General features: G+C 37.3%; 3 protein-coding genes across 4 annotated transcripts in view; 1 reads left to right on the forward strand and 2 right to left on the reverse strand.

Annotated features, from left to right (window-relative positions):
- dhx32b (DEAH (Asp-Glu-Ala-His) box polypeptide 32b) overlaps window positions 1-1,778 on the forward strand; it is an 11,500-nt gene extending 9,722 nt beyond the window's left edge. Inside the window, exon 11 of the mRNA XM_016498620.1 lies at window positions 1,311-1,778. Within this exon, the coding sequence (XP_016354106.1) occupies window positions 1,311-1,491 (181 nt within the window). The 3' untranslated portion in view covers window positions 1,492-1,778. The remainder of the gene's footprint in view (window positions 1-1,310) is intronic.
- LOC107697765 (fibronectin type 3 and ankyrin repeat domains protein 1-like) overlaps window positions 1-3,110 on the reverse strand; it is an 18,447-nt gene extending 15,337 nt beyond the window's left edge. Inside the window, exon 1 of the mRNA XM_016498616.1 lies at window positions 3,033-3,110. Within this exon, the coding sequence (XP_016354102.1) occupies window positions 3,033-3,075 (43 nt within the window). The 5' untranslated portion in view covers window positions 3,076-3,110. The remainder of the gene's footprint in view (window positions 1-3,032) is intronic.
- A 3,134-nt stretch (window positions 3,111-6,244) lies between these two features.
- Window positions 6,245-11,746, reverse strand: klf11b (Kruppel like factor 11b). 2 transcript variants are annotated; one of them, XM_016498614.1, is made up of 4 exons: window positions 11,677-11,746; window positions 8,896-9,150; window positions 7,043-7,841; window positions 6,245-6,951 (listed from the first exon to the last, which is right to left on the reverse strand). In XM_016498614.1, the coding sequence occupies exons 2-4, from the start codon at window positions 9,139-9,141 to the stop codon at window positions 6,656-6,658; spliced, it is 1,341 nt and encodes a 446-aa protein (XP_016354100.1). In that variant the 5' UTR covers window positions 9,142-9,150; window positions 11,677-11,746; the 3' UTR covers window positions 6,245-6,655. The 2 variants fall into 2 exon arrangements, with proteins under 2 accessions (XP_016354100.1, XP_016354098.1); XM_016498612.1 differs by lacking the exon at window positions 11,677-11,746 and adding an exon at window positions 10,309-10,521.
- Window positions 11,747-13,837: the final 2,091 nt, after the last annotated feature.

Consider the following 13,837-nt stretch of genomic DNA (forward strand, 5'->3'; position numbering starts at 1 on the left):
ACAAAACAGCATCATGTATGCATAGTTTAATACAAAGGGCGGAAAGCCAATCACACAGAGTACATTTTTCATTTAAAAACATGAGATGCAGTGGGATGGGGAAAAAACCCTGCCATAAAGTCTCGATATATGTTTTTTTTTCAAAGTTAAACTTGCATTAATTTTACATGGCCTCCTAAACATGTGGCTCCTTTGTCCGAGATGCGAGTGCAACGGTGATAGATGGGCGAAATATGTGTTCTGTGTGAACAGCTTGGTTTCAGTTTTGATGTAAACAAGATCTTCTCTGCATTGATGTTCTCTTTTTCCGCAATGTTTTGAATGAACAACGCAGCAGCGCCGCATCTAGTGGGTTCAACTGGATAGGCTAACAAAAACATTATAATGCAACGACACTTACATCGTCATCGCATCTCGTGCGCCACTGATAAGGCTGCCTCTTTAACACACACTTAAAATTCGAATTCAACGTTTTTGCATTCGAATGCGGATTTTTATTTTAAATTCGACGAATATTCGAAATTCTATTTTTTTATTTATTTTTGACAGCCCTAATACTGACTGAACAGTTACAGTGCTTGGCAGTAGTTTATCTGCTTGTGATAGAGCAAATGTATCTTGTGATAAAACCACTATTTTATGAGGTGCCGATTTCATATGAATTTGTACAATTTTATTTGTATGAAAGCATACGATTTTTAGAATAAAAATAAGAAGGTCCACCCCTAAACCTAGCCATCAGTGGGGAGTAAGCAGATTGAACAAAAACGTACGAATGAGATCATATTAATTCCTATGAAATAGCCACTTCTTCACCACAATGTATAACAGTTATGAATTTCCATGAGAGACAAGAGAACTTTAGAAGTGTCTCCTTTATTAATCGTGTCACATTGCTAGAGGTTTTAAATGCATTGTTTTAGAATTACAAATTTATTATCGTTTGAAAGTATATAATTGAAATAAAAAATAAAGATTTTATGTTTGTGAAATAAAATATTAAAAAAACATAAATATCATAATCAATAAAAAAAACATAAAATACATAAAACGTGCACTTATTATTATACTTTGTTTATATAAAATATGAATGATTTATTTCTACAATGATCTATTTTTTATATCTTCCTTTCCTCTTTTAGCACCTATCAATTATTTTTATCTATTGTAATTGTAAATGACCAGTCATTAATAATGTCTTATTATTAAAGGCTAGCAAGCCATTTACTCTTTTTCTTTCAACCATTTAAACAATTTGTTCTTCTGTGCTTGGTAATCATGTGGTTTCTTTTGCTGTTTGCTTGTGACAGGTTCATTCAGATGGCGCCGCAGTACTTCTTCTACAACCTGCCACCTAGCGAGAGTAAAGACCTACTGCAGCACATTATCGATCACGGTTCAGCTGCCCCATCTAAAGGCAAAAGAAAATCCCAGACCCCCAGCAGCCCTGCCAGTGAAGAGCAGAGCCACGAGCGCTGTACCATACAATGACTGAGGACATAGAATGCCTCGCCACGTTCTTACCATGACAACAAACAACAGGATGCTTACACTGCTGGTCTGTTACATAGTAACCATGGAATTTCTGAGACACGACGGGGAATCCAAATTAGTTTGACTGATTAATCAATAATGATGAAAAGAAAAGATGTAATCTGTTGCTTAAATTCAAAGGGCAGGGGGAAAAACATTTAGTGTGCCCCCCTTTTCACAGTGCCCGGGACAATGCTTCTAAGTAATAGCAGTTTGTACAGTTTGTCTTCTCTCTGCTGAATTAATAGCAATTTAAATAACCTACTGCTGTGCAGTAGTTAATGAATAAACTGTCGTTGACTTTATGGTGTCTAAAATGTGCTTTTTAAACTGTAGCTACTAGTTAGCATTTTAAATAATACATAAAAAATAGAATGTGATTTAGCCATGTGCATCATAGTATCATTGGACATTAATTTCATTTTTGCATTGATTGTGCTTCCCATTGGCTAGTGAATAGTGTTGTTTTTTTTTATTATTATTATTATTATAGTATATGTATTTATTTGCAAGGTATTTGTTCAGCTAATATAATTTTTTTTTTATTATTGTTAATCTCAAATTCACTGTGATAGTTTGCATAAAATAAGAAGTTTAAATGTGTATTTGACTTTTTTTGGAAGTGGTAGTTCTTTTTTGCCAAGTTTTTTTTTTTCTCCAAACTTCTTATACTGAATAAAGTCCAAAAATGTTCTGAAATTATCTAGAACTTAATTCATCATATCTATTGTTACATAGTGTACACTTGCCAAATATCACTGCAACTTTAGATTCTGATAATATTCATTAATGTTTCACATCACATTGAACACTGAAGACGTAAATCAAGGGTGTCATTTTAAAACATAAGCAGAAAATTATGACTGTTTTTATTTAGACGCTTCCTGTGGTGAATGCGTTAAAGTCACACGTTAAGGTTTTATGATGATGTTGAAAATTGATGTATGATGTAGATTTACATTTGATTCAATAAAAGCCACAGGCTTTTATCACTGTTTTAATTGACTTTGTTTTAGTGTGTTGTGAGAAACAGCAATTCTTGCAATGTATCGTCACGCAGCTGTTCTAACTTCAGATCCAGTTGACTCATATTATTATGACAGATGGCAGAGGTGGACGCGACGCTTGCAGTTTGTAAACAACGGTTTTGATTGGTCAAATGAATGCCGACGTCATCCACAACACTGGCAGACGCGTCGCGTACTTGCTTTTCGCTGATTATGAGAGCCATGTACTGTAGTTTTTCGTTGCGTCGCTGTTTGCAACAAATGCGGTATTAAATCTAATAATACAAAAAGAATACTTTACGGGTGTAAGTTGTTTTTGCGTGTTATATTTTTCTGAAATGTCTATTTGATCGTTATTTTATATTATCAGCTACTCAGCTAGTGTGTCAGCGCTTGTAGGGTTGTGGAAATTGGCATATTTCACAACGATGGCGTGAAAATGTTTCATCTGAAAAATGGGCATATCAAAAAGCAGAATGAAAAAAGTCGCACCTGTGTCCGTGACAGAGGAAACCGTCTGTACTAGCAGCGGCATTCACCGGGATGAAAGTCAGTTGTTTGGTCCCTCAAACACCAAAGCTTCAGATCTGCGTGTGTCAATCAGAAGGAGAGCCCAGGCAGACTGTAACAGTGAGGGGCAGGACTCTGAGTTTTCAGCCGACGATCTCGCTGAGGAAGCGGACAGAATCCTCGCTGAGTGTGCCAACACTGATATATCACTGAGCAGGACTTCTTATAAGATGCCAATGTTTGGATCGAAGTCTTTAGGGCTTTACTACTACGCCAAAGGCCAAGACTGCAACAACGTTTACAGTGGCAGCACACGTGACAACAATGAAATTAACACAGTGAACATAACAACTTCCATTCGTGAAAAGGTAGAACTACTATTAATTTTTAAAGTTTTCCCATTAAAATGCTATGGCTTCTTCTTTTGACAATGACAATGGCAATAACTTATTAATAGAAACTATTAAAGCCATTAAGTAAGGAATACCTATGTATTTCCTGGCTTTCTGAACAGGTCAGGCCTCCACAGGACCTGCTAAACTGTGCCAACATGGAGAGCACAGCAACAGCTTCGTAAGTGTATTCCATCAATTATTGATCTGAACTTAGTGACACACATCATTTCCACTGAAAAGTTAGCTTGTGTCCAGTGCCATGCTTGGTAGAGAGTACTGGTCTGTAATGTTAATTAAAAAGAAAAATAAATATTTATGCAGTTTACGTGTATACGTTGTACAATATATTTTATCATTTGGTGACTTTAGATGTCTACTGAAAATGAAAATCCCTGCATTAACTGTGAAATCCTCTCTTTTTATTTTTAGAGGTTAAATAAGATAAAAATAAATATTGATGATGTAGTAACACTTTAGAAAAGGTCCCATTAGTTAATGTTGGTTAATGCATAATGCATCTTTGTTAACATTAGTTAATAAAAACACAAATATTCACTGTTAGTTCATGTTAGCTCTATTAAATAACATTAACAGACACAACTTCTGATTTTAATAATGCATTAGTAAATTTTGGAATTAACATTAAGTTTTAGTTCATTGTTAGTTCATGTTAACTAATATTAACAAATGTAAGCTTATTGTAAAGTATATTTTACACACACGTATAATTTGATGACTAGATCTCTATTGAAAATGAAAAAGCACTATTGACGTATTTTACTTGTATATTTTACAATACTTTTTTATCATTTGATTTTAGATGTCTAATGAATAGCAAAACCCCTTTATTAACCATAAAAATCCTCTTTTTGTTATTTAGAAGTTCTGGAATTGGTAGTGGTTCATCTGTGGCCTTGCCTATCATGTATGATGCTTCAGAAGAGGACCTCATGAACACAATCGAGAGGGAGTTTGGATCACAACCACAATGATCTTCTGAGACAACAAAGAAAAAGAGAAAATATGTATGAGAAGGATTATTGATAAATCACCAAAAAGTATTATGGATCATTTTTATATTAACCACTGATGTTTTGGCATGAACTTTTTGATTTTAAGACACATATACAGGCCTGCCTAAAGTGATTTCATTTACAGCTGAGCCCATGCTATCAGGAAGGCTGCTATAGAAGCCTGTAATTCTTTGAGAGATTGTATATGCCTTATGGTTCAGGATGGAGTTTATTCAGTTTATTAAGTCATTAGGAATAAAAAAGGAAAGGAATAAAAAATATACTTTGCTTTTGACATTTTTTAAAGAATAATATTCTGTAAAGCAGCTTGCCTGAGAGAAAAACATATGGAGTGGATACTTTAGTTCCATTTCCTGACCACATTTCCAAAATCCTCCACCCGTCTAAGACAGGAATGCACATCAGCAGTTTTAGTGGCTCCATGGAGGCCCCCTAGCTACCCTAAACTACCCTGATGTATGTTCACCAGATTGAATAGCCTCCAAAATGCTGAATACAATGTATTTTAAGGCACACACTGAAAATCATGCATATACTGATAATGCATTTTACCTTTGGAAATAATCTGGCGATGTGTAGCTTGCATTAAAATAATTTGGTTCATTTTAGATAGACCCTATAAGTAGCAATAACAACAACATAATAACTCAATTTAATTCATGTCTGTTAAAAAACAGTTAGTTTTGTCAACACCGAAAGCTGTCTATATTGTATTTTCTTTCTTTCTGACAATTTAGTAGGATGGAGACGAAAATTGGCATGAAGACAGTCTCCTTACTAGACTTGTCACTATGTTTAAAAATATTTGATGTTATTCTTGTATTGAGTGATAAGCAAATTACCCAACAGGACAAAGGTAAATATGGCCTATCATTTAAATTATAAATATGGCCTATCATTTAATTTTATATGCCTTCATACGCATTCAAGATAAAGAAAAAAGAATATTAAAAAGCTATTAACCACACGGTGTCGCTGTTGCTGCCTTATTGGACAGTTGATTAAACGCTCATGGTTGGAGAAAGTCGGTCAGTAAGGCAGGAGGCGGGGCACGGTTCTGAAAGCTGATTGGTCGCGCCTCCCACATCCACAGTTTGTCTTGTAATCTGATTGGTCCTCGTTTAAACGCAGTAGTCGAGTGCGACCCTGCATATTTTCCATTAAAAAACGTGACAGTGGTCTGAGTAATAATTATAGACATCCGGTCTCAATCTCTGAGGGGACATTAATATTACTGGAAAGCACAAGATTTATTTCCTGCCTGTGGTAAGCATAACGCACAAAAACAACAATTCTTTTTTTTTTTTGGTAATTTCACAATGTCCTTTCCAAAACTAACAGGCCTACACTAACGTTACATGTTGTTTTTCCACATCGGAACTGCATGTGTTTGGCAAATAAATAGAGCTTTTCGTCTGGATTCAGGGCCTTTTTACTGACACGTGAAATATGTGACTTACAAAAATAAATATATACATATTTATATCTTGTGAGAGAAGGAATAAATAAGGACATTTTTTAAAACATGTAGCTGAAATTTCTTAGTATTTCTTTACAAAAAAGGAGTGGTCTATTCTTTATTTAAGGGAGTTTCTTTTAAATTAATTTGGCACATTTGTACTGACCTAAATGTTGCTGACAGTAAACAAAATTACTTGTATCAACTTGTATCACACCATCCCAAAACCACAGAGGAGTTGTTGAATTTTTCTATTGCCACAGATTTCAGCTCTTTAGTGCTTAAGAAAATGACAAAAACACACTTCATCGTCATAGTTTAATAAAAAAAGGGGGTATTAAATAAAAGTATTATATGATAATCACAGTGTAGATAATTATCCACATATACATTTTTACATATTTTCCTTTTTCTAATTTTGTGTAGTTTAGCATTAATTTCCACTAGATATGTACATATAAATGTATACAAAAACAAAGAAAAAGGAAGAAATTTTAAGACAAACATAGTACAAAGACTTTGTCAAAAGAGTGCATAAATCTTTTACACAATAGTAAACAAAATTTTCCATTGCAGAGTGCGAAATATGTGCAGCAAAGAAGACAGGAGTCCAGTGCATAATCACGTTTTGCCTATGAGAGAATCAGCAGCCTTGCCCTCATAAACTGAGTCTCTGCATAACATCAGTGAGAGTCCAGAGTTCAGTCTCAAAGAAAGTCAGTTCGAGGCTGGCAGCAACATGCTGACCGGTAGTGCTGTGCCAGTGGGCAAGGCCTTGGCAGCAGTGATCTTGTTGAGGTTCCGCACCTCTGTTTGCCAGGATGGGATCTTCTTGGTGGTCATGTGTCGCCGTGCGTGCTTGGTGAGGTGGTCGCTGCGCATAAACCGTCGGTCACACACCGGACAGACAAACTTCTTCTCACCCGTGTGTGTTCGCCGATGCCGGGAGAGCTCGTCGGATCGAGCAAATTTCTTATCGCATCCTTCCCAGTTGCAGCTAAATGGTTTCTCTCCTGAAAGACAGAAGACTTGTTAGATGACCTACTTAACCTAGACATTAGAACATTACATTACATAGTCTTATATATGCTAAACATTATTTACCTGTGTGGGTTCTGAGATGCGCCTTTAGGTGAGAACTTTTGAAATAGGTCTTCCGACAGCCTGGGAAATTGCAGACGTAGTTGCGCCTGCGGGAAAAGTCGACCTGTGTGGTGATGCTCTGTCCCGAAGGCATGTATACAGGTGCGGGAGCCAGAGGCAGGAGCTTAGTGTTGCCTAGGGTCATAACAGTCTGTTGGCACTGTTGAGCCGAAGACATCGGTGACTGCGGCATCACGAACATCACCGTCCCCTGAGGCACTGGCGAGCCCATCAGGAGCGGCTGAGGTAAGATAGACTTCACCCCAGGGCTGGGCTTCTGAATAAACGTGGCTGAGATGACTCCAGGTTGGGCCACCGGGAACATTTGGCATATGATTGGCGGACTGGAGGTTGGGGGCGGCGACTGAGGAGATAATGTAATGGAGGGCTTATCAGCCTTAGAAGGCAGTTTGCTGCTGTTTTGGCACGTGCCTCCTGTAGGGGTTTCGGTCTCGGGTTGGCGGGACGAAGGAACTTTCTCAGTCTTTTGTGGGTGGACAGCTTGTGGAATGTTCTGATATAAACAGCTGTCGGCTGTGTGGCGTATTACGCTGGTTGCCATTGCCCTGCAAGCTGGGGGTGTGGTCTTTTCTGTGGGGTGCCCAGAAGAGGGCATCTGTGTGATGGAGGCCATGGTAGGGCATGCAGATCTCGGACTGGGGAGGCTGGGACAGGGCCGAGCCAGCGGGGAGGGGGGGGCTGGCACTGATGTGGTGCTGGAGGTGTCGGTAAAGCTGGGGCTGTGTGGTGGGGTCATGCACTGCAAGGAGAGAAGACAATCGGAGTTAAGTGGTGCACAAAATATTGATACTATATCGTTAACTGCCGATATTAGAGATTTTTTTATTTATCGTTATCAATATTGGACATATATAGACCAATATTGTATTTTACTTTATTTAATTGTGCATGCAATTCCATTACTTTTTTCACATTTTTATAAATATTTTGCTGTCATCTAACACTCACATAAAGTTAATCTTTAAAAGCACTAATAATTTAATACTATTGTTAAATGTAATCTTGATTTCTAGGGATGCACCAATAAAAAGGCCAATAATGGTAAGCAGATTTTTATCTTTATGTTACAGCCGATAACCAATAAATGGAAAGTAAGTAAAGTAAAGTAAGTAAATAAAAAAATCAAACTAAAATCAAACTTAAATTTTCACAAATTATAAACATTCATGTACAGCATGAAAAAAAATAATAATTTTGAGATTTGTATATTTAATTGTGCATGCAAATTTTCTGTTTATATTTAGAATTGATATACATTTTTAATACTGTACATTATAATGTTGTGATGTCAAATTCATATAAATTTGGTTTTAGTGTTTTATCTTTAATTTCATTTACTTTTTTATTTGTAAAGTATAGAAATATTGGCTATCCGCCACAATTATCGGCTTATCGGTATCAGACATTTTAATCCCTAAAAATCAATCTCTTTGCCAAACAACTAAATCTCCTTGTGGATTTTTTTTATAGATGACTGGCTTTTCTTTTCAGTAATATCATAGCTGTACCATTTTGCCTGTTCATCTCTCAGCATCATTATGGCACAGGGGATTCGTGTAATCACAGTGAAGGAGCCTGTGCTGAAGTTCAGTTGCAGATGTAGCTTATCTCAAGACTGCCACCTGTCCAGTGTGTCATAAAACCCTCCCAAAGTTTTCAGCAAACAAATCAGGTTCTGATAAGAGCTTTGTGCTACACCATGTGGCGCTAGAGGACCGTGAATGTTGACAAATTAAACTTGAAGTGTACATATTTTACCTTCTAGCAGATAATTCCAACCAAAGAAGACTTACCAGTGAAGAGAGTGAGACAAAGTCCTTCGGGGTCTCCGGCGGTTCGGGGTGCAGGAGAGAATCGCAGGAGTCTGACGCTGGTGTGAGAGGGCGAGGTTTGAAGGCATTGGGTTTTGGAGACATCCGACTCCAGAAGCTCATATAGACCAGAGCTTCAGCAGCCTCAAGATCATTGTATTCCAGAACACTGCACGAAGAGTGCTCACTGTGCTTTTTCTCTTCCAGAAAATCCTCACAGACCTCCATCCGAGCTCCCTGAGAAGAACCACAAGAAGACAAGAAAACGAATGTAACGTAATGCGTTACAGGCGAATGTAAGCCCTCTGGTTGTTTTGACACATACAACTCAGCTGCTGAGTGGATCTGAATGAGTCTTTCTCTGTCTTTATCTATTCATGGATCCAGAAGCAGTATGACAGTTTAACAGAGGAGCCCTTTTTAACACAGCCCGTCTGGAGAGACCCTCTATCACTAGACTGAAGTCACCTCCCACTGCCAAATAAAGCCAAAACAATGAAGAGCTCACAAGCTGCCCATGTGAAATGGCTGTGAGCAAAACTTGACAGACACGGGAACAGCCAGAGGCCGGAAAACTGAATTAATTCAAGCCCCTCCCATCCGCTGCTCTTCAGAAAAATAACACCATTAGCCAGCAGCATCAATGTGTTTTTTTTTTAAAGCAGGGTTAACAAGTTGCTGTACACTTGATTGACTTCTGTGAGCAGTATGGTCATCTCAACCAGCCTCAATTCTTTACGTAATACATACAATGCACTGGTGGGATATTCAGTGGGATCCAAAAGACAACTTGTCTTCTGCATTTTCATAATTGTAAATAAGAATTACAGATCAGTGTGGTCTGGACAGCACTGAATACCAAATATCATACTTGGATATATACCAAAATATTACACTAGAATTCTGATGTAAACATAAATTAACAACAAAGGAGGCTAAGAAAAAAACGCAAGAAAAGTAAAAGGTATATTTACACAGACAGGTATACACATCAAAATATAAAGGGAAGACAACACAATTAAAATGTTAAACAATGATTACTTTCTTGCAGACGACGAATTGAGGGTTAAATGAGGCTAACGGGAATAACGGTGCCTGCTGAAACGGAATGTTTGTATACTACAAAAGAGCCTTGTTTATTATCACAGGGCAAGTCAACTCAAGACGTAGGTGGTGATAGATGCGTGTATTCATTACTTCACAATGTTTAGATACATTGTAACATTTCGTGATGCTGAGATAAATAGTTACTATGTAACATTAAGTGAGAGTTGACGTCATGCGTTTCAGTTCCATTACCAGTTAAACGCAATCAGCAATAACCTGCCAGTGTCAGTAAATCATAAAATAATGTATATGACATAAATATTGTATAATTAAATATTCCGGGCTTACCCCACATATTTCTTCCATGTTAGAAAACTGACGTGTTGACATCTGCTCAAAACGTATGAAAAATAACTAAATGAAAAGTAGAGCAGAACAAAGACACGGAGCTGCTCCGCCCGTTCAGTGACGCGACTCGCACCGGAATTCAGTTCGCCTTTACCAGCAGCTGAGTAAAACAAGCCCCAGAAAAAAAAGAAAACAAAATTCACAACGGTTTGACGGGTGGCAACCCGCCACCAATGAAAAACAAATGTGTGTGAGACCTTGACCAATGGTGTGAAGGCCGACGCGTGATCAGTGCGTGATAGGCGCGCGATTGGCGGAGCGGGGGTGCGTGTGGAGGGAGTCAGTAGTGTCGCTGTAAACTCTATGAACTGAGAGTCCGGATCTGATAGAAAGGTCGCAGGCTTTAGGAGCCGTGTAGTAGTGAAACATGCTTGTGTGTCTGGTCAACTTAAACATGTAAGGGCAATACACAAAGCACGAGGAGCAGAATTGCAGACGCGAAGAAGCAATATCACGCTTACAACCAATCTATTAATGCATTAAATTCATATTTTTAATAGTGATTAATGCTTACGGATCATTACAAATGAGGATGAGTGGATTAGTGGTTTAACCATCAAGGAAGAAGAATTAAACGATTTTTCGTGCACCTTAAATGCATGCAGTAATAATAATAAAAGGCCTAGTAATCATTTTTTAAAACTCATTTAATTTCAAACCAATGTGTTTTTATGGTTACTCCAAAAGGCAAACTATGTGCTATTTTTAACTCATTTACTTTTGACACATACATGCAGGGTCTAAAGGGGGTCATCTTTGTTTTTTGGTTTTCTGTTACATGACAACAAAATGTTTCCTGCTCTTTTAGCTTTTTAATTTGAATGGATATTTGTACGATCTCCAGTTTGCCTTTTTAATGTATTTTTTAACTTAATAAATAATTTCCAAATAGCCTACATAATTTACTCTTATAACATGATTGCACACAGATGTGAAAGTGCAAATGTGAACAATGAAAGTTCCAAGACCTTCCAGATGCTTCACTGAACATAAATAAATAAATACAAACATGCATACATAACATTTTTGTAGAGATTGTATTTGCAAAAAAAAAATCATATTTACAATGTAGCCTATTAATTTAAAGTATTCAAATTAACATTATTAAAGGGATTTTATTAATTTCTAGGTTTCCAGCATTCACATTTCCTGTTGCAATGTAATAGATTGTGTTCAAATCACAACACTTTAGGCCCAGGATAGTTTGAATGTTTACCCTCTGTATAGTTTAGTCATTATGCAATGACACTTAAACATAAAAAGAGCAACGACTCTTATACTGTGCTAGTACAATATAAACCATCTTACCTCAATCTCTGGTCTGATTTGAACCCAGTTAAGGGCCTTTAGGTGGATGTAACCATCTCTGTGTATGATACTGTGTCAAGTCTTTCTGTCTTGCCTGAATTTAGTAGTATTTAAGTTACATCCTCTCTGTGAGGATGGGGTGAGAGTAACTCATTCGTCTGCCTTCAGAAGCAGTGACATTTAAGTGAGTCGATGTTAAACGAAGTCATCCTGGAAAATGTCAGGACGTTCTGATCACGGTCCCTGCAGGTGACAGATGATGCTGTAAAAGTGCTGTAGATGAGGCTGCTCTGTGAAAGGAAAATTTGTTCAGGAAATGTCTTTTTCAGTCCCTGCTACAAATACACACTGATACCGACAGACTGAGCATGAACACTGTCAGACTTCCAAGTATTTTATCTCAGTCATTTTATAATTTGAAAACTTACATTATGCATGAGTCTTTGAAGAGAATTTCCCTAAAATGGGAGAAATGAATGGGAAAATATGTTATAATGATTTCTACACCCCTAAATTGCATTATTAAAGACAGTGAACTATTAATGAAATGTTTAATGAATAAATTGTTTAACACAGCAATATATAAATTGACCCTAATAAAATAGATAGGCTAATGTTTGGCACGTATAGATATATTAGGATTAAAATGGGTAGGAAACCAAAATGTATGATGTTTAACTTTATAAATATAAAATATACATTTATACTGTATATCATTTAGCATTTCATTTATTTATTACAATTCTCATTAAAATTATTTCAAAAATCAATACTGTGGGTGAACAATAGATGCCCCATAAGTAACATCTCAGACAGAAGCAGTTCAAGAAATATAGAATCTTATTATTTGTTTATTTGAATCATTTCAATTTAGTTTATATGGATGAGACATTTGTTGGGACAAAAACATTCAAATGTGCTGCATTGGTACAGTCTTCAGCCTCCTTGTTAGTGCGTCCGCCTCCCATGCCAGAGACCGGGGTTTGAGACCCACTCGGAACAAGAATGAGGTGTGGCGGTGAGGACCCAGGAGAGAGGGGTTACATAGGCAGGTCTTTTGAAGCATCTTGGAGACGTTGCAACGGTTCTTCTAGATCTGTCTCAGTTTGTTCTGTTTCTTCATGTCATTCATGTTGGGAACAACTGCTTTAATCAATGAAATTTGTCAAATCATTACAAATGCAATAAGAATACATGAAAATATAATTTAGTAGCTGACTGTCTTGCTACAGCTGCTTTATAGCATAATTCAGATTTGCCTCATTTTTGAAGTTTGCATCATTGATTCAGTCATTCTGTTACTTTCTATTTGCTGTTTCAAAGCTGCTTTGAAACAGTCTCTAGTGTATAAAGCACTTTAAAAATAAAGGTAAAAAATCCTCCTCAACTGGCCATCTAGGACGTAAGGCCACATGTCAGTTTGTCTGCTGGTGTGCACTTATGAAAGCAGCATGTTCAGCGGCAGCAGGACGGCCGAGTGCATCACGTAAGCTCAGGCGGTCTGTGCTCTAGTGAGGATCGAGTTCTGCCAACAGCGAGCAGCGTGTGGGAAGTGTAGGAGTTATGTTAGGAGCGGGAGGCATGTTTGTGATATAAGTGGGCCAGACTGAGAGCGAAAGGAAGGAAACTAGAGGAAAGGTTATGCTATTCGCATCACCCCTTTCCCGCCCCGTCCCAAACCGACACCAGTTCTCACATAACGGCTTCAGTCCAGAGAAGAGCGTGGGTCAGTTATTTTAAGAGGTGCTGAAAATACTACTGTGCTTGTGGCGTTGTTGTATTGTGCAGACAATTTAGTCTCATATTTGTGAATCTTTCCGCATACAACGTGGCATAATGTTTTTAGTTTTATTTTTCTATACTACATACTTTACTACATTACTTCCATCTTTCTATTATTTAGATCTTAAGACCTAAGCTGAGGTTCTTAGACCGTAAGCAGCTGTCATTAAAAGGTATTGGCTGCATGAGTGTGTGTGTGTGTGTGTGTGTGTCTGTTTTGTGGTATGTGAGGTGCTGAGTGTCACATTTGACAAAGTCATGTGTAGAGACTTGTACGTGACCTGTAGATGGTTACAATGACAAAGCAAGTTATACTTTAAAATTAAATTTATTGCATGTAACATAGATGCATTATACATTTTATACACAATATATATTT

The sequence above is a fragment of the Sinocyclocheilus anshuiensis genome, unplaced genomic scaffold (assembly GCF_001515605.1).
Source record: "Sinocyclocheilus anshuiensis isolate Anshui unplaced genomic scaffold, SAMN03320099.WGS_v1.1 scaffold446, whole genome shotgun sequence".
Lineage (NCBI taxonomy): Eukaryota > Metazoa > Chordata > Actinopteri > Cypriniformes > Cyprinidae > Sinocyclocheilus > Sinocyclocheilus anshuiensis.

Excerpts from the sequence above, each read along its gene's own strand:
- klf11b (XM_016498612.1), bottom strand. The coding sequence starts at position 10,350 with ATGTCAACACGTCAGTTTTCTAACATGGAAGAAATATGTGGG. Across the intron at positions 7,842-8,895 it reads TTGTCTCACTCTCTTCACTG|TGCATGACCCCACCACACAG; the intron begins GTAAGTCTTCTT and ends CTCTCCTTGCAG. Across the intron at positions 6,952-7,042 it reads GCATCTCAGAACCCACACAG|GAGAGAAACCATTTAGCTGC; the intron begins GTAAATAATGTT and ends TCTGTCTTTCAG.